The sequence below is a fragment of the Marmota marmota genome, unplaced genomic scaffold, assembly GCF_001458135.2.
Source record: "Marmota marmota marmota unplaced genomic scaffold, marMar, whole genome shotgun sequence".
Taxonomy (NCBI): Eukaryota; Metazoa; Chordata; class Mammalia; order Rodentia; family Sciuridae; genus Marmota; species Marmota marmota.
The window spans coordinates 6,473,857-6,482,570 of NW_026000051.1; the positions used below are offsets into that span (position 1 = coordinate 6,473,857).

General features: G+C 39.6%; 1 protein-coding gene across 7 annotated transcripts in view; it reads left to right on the top strand.

Moving 5' to 3' along the window:
• Golga1 (golgin A1) overlaps window positions 1-8,714 on the top strand; it is a 59,774-nt gene that overhangs the window by 16,743 nt on the left and 34,317 nt on the right. For 6 of the 7 annotated variants that reach the window (XM_015497596.2, XM_048813060.1, XM_048813057.1 and 3 more), the window contains 4 exons: window positions 931-1,059; window positions 1,831-2,000; window positions 2,485-2,596; window positions 7,796-7,921. In XM_015497596.2, coding sequence (XP_015353082.1) covers window positions 931-1,059; window positions 1,831-2,000; window positions 2,485-2,596; window positions 7,796-7,921 — 537 coding nt within the window. Of the gene's footprint in view, window positions 1-930; window positions 1,060-1,830; window positions 2,012-2,484; window positions 2,597-7,795; window positions 7,922-8,714 lie in introns of all 7 variants that reach the window. The other variant, XM_048813059.1, reaches the window with a different exon arrangement.

Sequence of the window (8,714 nt, forward strand, 5' to 3'; positions counted from 1 at the left end):
AAAAAAAAAAAAAAAAAAAAAAAAAAAAAAAAAAAAAAAAAAAAAAAAAAAAAAAAAAAAAACTAAATCCTAAATCCAGAGCATTGTTATTGATGGTCTTAAATATGGAGGTATGAGAGTTAGGGTAAAGCTTTCTTTTTTATTTATTTTTTTCTTTAATTCTGTGGATTGAACCCACAGACACTTTACCACTTAGCTACATCCCCACAGTCTAGTGCTAAATTGCTGAAGTTGGCTTTGAATTTGGCAATCCTCCTGCCTCAGCCTACCAAGTTGCTAGGATTACAGGCATGTGCCATCACACCCAGCAGATTTACTTTTCTTAAAATAAACCCTTACTATATGAGAAGTGAATTCTCATTGAAATGTTTTTATCTTTCAAAATTATGGTAAAGGAGATCCATTTAGGATTTAACCAAATAAAATCTACCTCAGTTCACCAAGAGTCGCTTAGCCCCTCACCATTGCTGAGGCTGGCGATCCTCCTGCCTCAGCCTCCCGAGCTTCTGGGATTACAGGTGTGCGCCACAGTGCCTGGCTAAGTCTTAATTTTTTTTCCTTGCTAAATTCTATAATTTTTTAGGACTTTTAGTTGTACTCCAGTTATGTTTTTCAGCCAGTTCAATGTGTCAATAATTACAAACATGTAAAACATGTATATGGAATTGCCAAGTAGACTTAAGAGCACAGTTTTAAGTAATTGTTGCTTTTGTTCTCTTTATTCACAGTTATCACTTAAAACTTATTTTTTACTGAAGGAATTTGTAAGTGATGTCATTTTGGTCATATACTGTAATGCTTCCTGTTAACCATGCATTACTATCTATTTGCATGAGATTTCCTCAAGATTTTCTTATCTTATGAATTCTACTTGTGTAATACAGATTTCTAATGTTTTCATTGTCTGAGTTGATGTCTTCTTCCATACAGGAAAAAAGATTTTTAATAGCTCAGCTACAGGAAGTGAAGAACCAGAGTTTGAATCTTTTCCAAAAGAGAGATGAAATGGATGAATTAGAGGGTTTCCAGCAACAGGAACTAAGTAAAGTCAAGCACATGGTATGCACTTTTATTTAAGAAGCTCAATACCGAATAACACTCCTGAACAAGAAACACTGATTGTTTACTCTGATTTTGTTAATCATCACTGTAATTGGTGATAAACAGACCTTAGTAGATTTTGGGGGTTTTTTTGTTTTGTTTTGGTTTTTTTGCTTGTTTATTTTTGGTACCAGGGAATGAACTCAGGGTGCTTCATCATGAGCTGCATCCCCAGATCTTTTAATTTTTTTTATTTCGAGGTAAGGTCTTGCTATGTTTCTTAGCGTCTTGCTAAGGTGCTGAGGCTGGCTTTGAACTTGCAATCTTCCTGCCTCAGTTTCTCCCTCTAGGATTACAGACCATGTGCCACTGTGCCCAGCCCCGGGAGTTTTTAGTGTTAATCACATTTGAATTTTTTTTTTTTTATTATTGAAAGGAAAAGTTCTATTTGAAATGTTTTCCTTTTTCTTTCTTTTTTTTTTTTTTTGTTTGTTTGCTGTGTAACTAGCCTTATAAGCCTTCTGTTTTTGTTTATTTTTAAACAGAGTTTCATTATATTGTTTTTTGATTTTGCTTTTATTTTTAAATAAGAGACAGAGTCTCATTGCCGAGGCTGGCCACCAACTTATGATCTTCTTGCCTTAGCCCTCTGAATAAGCAGGCTCATGCCACCCCATCAGCTCAGCCCTCTTTTAATCCCACTGAAATGTTATAAAAATTTGAGTACTCATGTTTTTTTAAATACATTTCTTAGCAGTAGCTTTGTGAATTTTTATATGTTTGTTTCAGCTTTTAAAAAAAGAAGAAAGTCTGGGAAAGATGGAGCAAGAGCTGGAGGCACGAACTAGAGAACTTAGTCAGACCCAGGAAGAGTTGATGACCTCCAGTCAGATGTCATTGGATTTAAGGCAAAAGCTGGAAGAATTACAGAGATGCTACTCAGCGCTGGAAGAGCAGAGGTTCTTGCTTGGTCTGTGGGGCCCTTGGGAAGAGGTGTTGGTGTAGCTCTATCTATAGCCCACTCACCTGTCCCCATTGCTCATCACAACACTTTCTGATCTCAGGGCTGGCAAACACCTCTAGACTTGTCCTTTCCTGCCTAGGATCAGGCCTTCCATGCCATCTCACCACCAACCCTCTGTCCCCTTCATGAACCTAGGCTTAGAATCATTCCAGTCCTGCTGAGCAATTCAGTATGCTTTAATTTTGAAGTTTTTGAGTAAGCAAAAACATTAGGATTTCTTGCTGAAACCTGGGTGGACTTTTTGTCTTTGGGCTTTTGCTTAAGAGCGAGCCAAGAAGTCTTTTCTATTGATAACCTTCATGTGGCTAATAATATTTGCAGCCCTTATATGTAAGGCACTATCTGTATTTTTCCTCTGGAGAGTGTGTTTATAGATGAAATATCCAAATTTGTTCATTGTCTGCTTCCTTTTACTGAAGAGATCATGTGACAGCTTCCAACGCAGGTGCAGAAAATAAGATCACAGCCCTGGAACAAAAGGAACAGGATCTCCAAGCATTCATTCAGCAGCTTTCCATTGATTTGCAAAAGGTGAGTGAATAGTGGGCCTTACTTCCTAAGATTCTCATGTGGAGGTTAAAAATAAATTCCATCAGAAATTTCGTCCTTGGGATGACTGCTAAAACATGTATCTCATGCAGTTCATATTGCTCTACTTCATGTTCTAGCCAAGCCACATTGAGATGAAAAATGGCAACCCAGCAGAACAAGGGTTTCTTAACTGAAATGGAGGACAGTATTGTCCTGATAGGAATTATCAACGTATACCATATGTATTACAGTACCACATGATGCATCTTGAGCATAAAAAACAAAACATACAAAAAAAAAAAAAACAGCTCTGGTTGATGTAGCCAGAGTTTTACCTTTGACAAACGTGACTCTAATCCAATTTGATATCATTACAACTTGGTTTTTCATTTGGTCAACATACATTTATTCTCCCACTGTAGTCTTTTGCTAAATTCTAAGAATATGAAGGTGAACAGTAACAATAATATTGGGTATAAAATAATGTTTCTCGGTGATGTTTCTTATTGGCATTTTGTACAGAACAATTTGTGTCGTATGTTTGTCTCTTACATTGGAAACAAATGTCTTTCCTGCCTTCTGGGTTCTACATACCAACAGCTTCTTTCAGTCCTTGACAGCGCAGCCTTCTCCTGTGACAGAACATCCTCTATCAGATGGAGCCCCCCACCCTCTTCTCATCTCTTGAGAAATACTTCTTTCAAATGAGGCAGAGACTTACAGCATATTATAGTACAGTAAGAATTATGTACACTGACGTCTGTATACCCCTTCCTACTGAGTATTATCATATTTGGAGATACCTAAATGGAAACTAAGGTTACATACCTTGTTCAGAGTTCCATAGTCAGTGATCAAATTGACTTCTAACCCATGTCGGTTTTTGCAGTCCTGGAGGTTAAATAACCCAGGGCCTCTCTAGACAATGCTCTGCTACTGAGCTGCACCCCAGCCTTGTAGTCTAAGGTTTACTCAGAATTTATGCTTACTCTACTGCATTTTATTACCTCAAAATGGAAAGCACCCAGAAAATATATCTTCCATGAATGAACAACTTTGATACAAGGACCCTAATGAACTTAAAATCTAGACATATATATTATTGTTCCTCAAATCTCCTATACCCACAAGAAAAGAAGAATCACAAATAAGTTCTATATAAGTGAACTAGATGTTTCAAGTGCAGAAGACACACCATTAGGGAGAGCACGTTTCCAGGCAGGAGTACAAAGGTCTTCCTGGAGAAACTGAAATGTGAAGGATGGGTAGGAAATCAGGAGATAGAAAAGACAGAAAGGTACAGCATCCATTTGAGCAGTAGAGAAAGGGTGTAATAGACAAGCACTGTTGGAATTCAGGGGACCCTTCACTTTCAGTTAAAGCTGTTCATCCCTTTTATAATTAGAAGAAAGAGGCTCAGGGAAGTCCAGACTATGGTCACATGATGGTTACATTAACATTTTCTTTCTGAAAAATGTTAGTTGAACCTTACTGTATTCTGGGGTCTACTCTGGTTGTTGGAAATACCATGATGAGTTGAACTCCCCTTGCCTTTTTTGGTCTATAAAGTCAGACCGTAATCAATAATCACACAAATATTTAATGACTAACTTTGGTGAGTGCTCTGAAGGAAAACAAGAACTCAGATCTAGTCTTGGAATCATAGAATGTTTCCTCCAGGAAGTAAACTTGACATGCTCCTGGGGCTGAAAGGGAAGAGATGATGGGAGAGAATTTCAAGCAGAGGACAGTACAGCAGAAATCCTGAGACAAATAAAAGGCTTAGCACACTCAAGGACCTGGAAGAAGGCTGGAAGGAATAAGGAAGAAGAAGAATAAGGAAGGGAGCTAGGGATATAGCTCAGTTGGTAGAGTGCTTGCCTCGCATGCCCAAGTCCCTGGATTCAATCCCCAGCATCACCAAAAAAAAAAAAAAAAAAAAAAAAGAATAAGGAAGAAGAGTATATTGCTTTGTCAGTCAGGAGGAGGTCTACTGGAAGAGCCTTCCAGGTTGGAAGCTGGTACTGTTGTCCACCGTGAGCTGATGGTAGCTTTGACGAAGACTGGTGCTGAAGAGCTGGTCAAATTTAGGAAGTACTGAGATTGATCAACTTGCTAAGGTGTAGATAAGGGAACAGGAGAGCAAGAGAAAAGGATGTGTTACGAATTTCTGTGTTTCTGGTTTGAACAACTGCATGGCTAGTCTACAGGAATCGCAATTTTAGCATGAAAATCATGAGTGTGGAATTGTTTTTTGTTGCCCTTCTCAATATTAAATGTATATTAAATAGTATTTGTAAAATTTGAATAAAGTAGAAAATGTAACAAGGTTAAGAAAAATGATAATGTTTGTCTTTGTGGCTCCCTGTGCATCTTTCACTGTTCCAGCCATTCTGTTGCTTTTTCTTTAGAAGTAAATTCTATTCATAATTTTTTCATTCCTTGTTTCGTTCTATAATTTTTTCATATTTTGTTCCTAAACAATATCTTATTTCTTATGCTTGTTGTATAAGTGAAATAAATTATCCTATAGGTAGTCTAAAACTTGGTTTTAATTTAATTATTTTATTTATTTATTTTCGGCGGAAACAACATCTTTGTTTGTATGTGGTGCTGAGGATCGAACCTGGGCCGCACCCATGCCAGGCGAGCGCGCTACCACTTGAGCCACATCCCCAGCCCCTAATTATTTTATTTATTTGAGGTGCTGGAAATGAAACTTGGGGCCTCACACATGCTAGGCAAGTGCTTTATCACTGAGCCACATCTCCAGCCCTAAAACTTGCTTTTTTTGTGCCCAACATTATGTTTCTAAAAAACATTTGTTCTTTTCTCAACTGTGTATTATGGACATACAACATTTATTTATCCATTCTACTTACAATAGATATTAGGGTGTTTCTGGTCTTTACTGCTACAAATAATACTGTTGCAAATATTCATCAAATTCTGCAAGAGTTACTTTAAGGCTGGGCATGGTGGTTCATGCCTATAATCTCAGTGATTCCAGGGGCTGAGGCAGGAGGATCATAAGTTCAAGGAGGGCGTCAGCAACTTAGCAAGGCCCTAAGCAACTTAGGGAGACCCTGTCAAAATAAAAAATAGCGTCTGAGGTTATAGCTCAGTGGTAGCGCGCTTGCCTAGCACGCGTGAGGCACTAGGTTTGATCCTCAGCACCACATAAAAAATAAAGGCATTCTTGTCTATCAACAACTACAAAACAAATTGCAAAAATAAAATTAAAATATAAAAAAATAAATAGGGCTGGGGATGTAAAGTGTCCCTGGGTTAAATCCCTGGTACAAAAAACAAAAAAAAACAAAACAAAAAAAAGTTACTCTAGGCCAAAAAGCATGGGTTCCATTATGTGTACATTTTCAGCTTTATTAGCTAATGCCCTGGGTTTTTTCTATAGTTATTATTGATAATGTACACACTTCTACCAGCAGTAGGAGTTTTTGCTGCTTCTTTGCCAACATGTAAAATTGTCAAACCTTTAATTTTTGACAATCTGCTGAATATGAAAGATCTCATCATGATTTTAATTTGCTTTTTCCACATTACTAGTGAGGTTGAGCATCTTTTCATAGTTTGTTGGTCATTCAGGCTCTTCTGTGAAGTGCTAGCTCAAATCTTTGCCCCATTTTTCTGCTGTTTTCTTTTTCTTTTTACTGGAGGGGTTTGATTGTTGTTGTTTTGTTTTTTGTTTTTTTTTTAAGTTGTCAGTGAAACTTTATTTCATTTATTTATTTTTTTAAATGTATTCATTTTTATGTGGTGCTGAGATTTGAACCTAGTGCCTCATGCATGCAAGGCAAGCACTTTACCACTGAGCCACCACCCTAGCCCTGACTGTAGTTTTTCATATAGGTAATAGCTACCACCATCTTTTGTAAGACGTATGGCTTGCATCTGCCTTGTTCAGGTTTCTGACATGGGGTTTGTCCTCTGCTCTTCCATCCTCACCAGCCTCATGGTCTTGGGGAGCTTTGTTACCTCTTCACCCGAGCTGCCCTCTATCTAGAGTGCTGGTGCTTCTCCCAAACCATTCTACCTGGACTTGCCTGTTCAGAGGGCCTGCTCTGGTTCTTCACACAGTAACTCATGGTCACCCGTTGCAGCATGAATGTGTTCCTGTATAGCTAGGCATTTGCTTATCTGTCTCCATCACCAGCTCCAGTACTCTTGTGGGTCAGTCCCCGAAGACAAAACATGGAGTTTAGGCCTGATAAAACTTTAATGAATTGTAGGGCTGTGAATCATTCATCAGCCTCCTGCCCGCTACTTCCATTGTCACCCCAGCAACAACTCACAATAGCAGGTGCTTCTCAAAACTCTAGGCAAAAGATGACTACCTCTTATTCTGAGCAAAAATTGACTGGGTTGCAAGCTGAACATGAATGTCTTGGCTTGAGATGGAGCAAAAGAAGCATAGGATTAGGATGAGCAGAGTGAATGCGAGCAGGTAAGCTCCAGGGGAGAGGCAGCCGCCATGCTGCCTTTGTGGGAGAGGAGGTCACACATCCAGGATGCAGGGATCACCAAAGATCTGAGAACCTGGATATTTAAAGCCTTCTGGATCCTGTGTTTTGACGTTGAGCAGTGTTAAAAGATTGGTATTAGTGAAAGTAACAAAGTTAATGCCATCTCCCACCACCACCACTGCCATCATTGCTAAGGAGACAGACTGAAGTGGGCAGTGTTGGTCTCATACCAGGCAGGCAGCTCTGCTGGGGGCCCTGTGCATAAGCCAGGGGAATACCATCATTTGTTGCAGGAATTCTCTCATTGGCCTTAAAAGCAGTTACATTGGCAATGTCACTGTTTCATCCAGCCCCTCAAGTTCCAGAAGTATTGTTCAGTAGGTCCTAAGAGGCAGAACAGACTAGGATCTTCTTGTTTGGGATTAGCTCTGGAGGCAGACAATGGCTTTGTTCCTTCCCAGGGTGTCAGTTGCTTAAATCTGGTTGAGTGCTTGCTTTTTGCTGACCTGAGTCTCTGAACTGCATTCCTAAGAATCACTGGGTTCTTATCTGACATCTCTTATGTCCCGTTGTCAGGGAAGATTTTCTATCTGTGAGTTTTTCTAGGGTGTAGTTGAGAACAGACTTCCAGGTAAACATGATGGCCCAAGAGAAGACAGAAAGCAAGGGATAGAGGACTTATGGTTCATTATGACCTCTGCTTTCTCCTGAGCAGGTCACTGCTGAAACTCAAGAGAAGGAAAAACTCATCACACATTTGCAAGAGAAGGTTGCATCCTTGGAGAAGAGATTGGAACAGAACTTATCAGGAGAAGAACATGTGCAAGAACTCCTGAGAGAGGTAATTTTCACTCTGTACCTGAAGGTATTGGAAAGGCATTGTAACTTTGGTGAGTTTCATGAATCCTAAAGTTTGTTGGGCATGGTGGTGCACACTTGTAATCCCAGTGACTCGGGAGGCTGAGGCAGGAGGATCACAAGTTCAAGACTATTGTGGAAAACTTAGCAAGGCCCTGTTTCAAAATAAAAAATAAAAAGGTCTGGGGATGTAGTTCAGTAGTAAAGTGCCCCTGGTTTAAGCCCCAGCACCAAAAAAAAGTCCTAGAGTTTCAAAACCAGAAGGTCAAAGGGTCAGCAAGCAGCTCGGTGAGAAGAGAGCACGCTCCAACTTTGTGGGGGATTTTTTGTTTTTGTTTTTGTTTTGAGATGGGGTCTTGCTTTGTTGCCTATGCTGACCCCAAACTCATGTGTGCAAGCTGTCCTCCTGCCTTAGCCTCCCTGGTATCCCAGCCTATCAGCCTGTGTCATGGCACTTCTACTTTAGATTGTCCTCCTTTCATCAAAAACAGCCTTGGGGCCAGGTTTTGTGGCACATACCTGTAACAGCCCAGCAACTCAGGAGGCTGAGACAGAGGGATTGAAAGTTCAAGACCAGCTTCAGCTGAGACAGAGGGATTGCAAGTTCAAGGCCAGCTTCAGCAACTTAGCAATACCCTAAATAAAAAATCAAAAGGGTGGGAATGTGCTTAGTGGTAGAGCACCCCTGGATTCAATACCTAGTACAAAAGATAATTACTATTATTGTTTAGTCATCATCATTGTAGAGTGCCTAAGAGTTACTTGAGCTGTCTCTT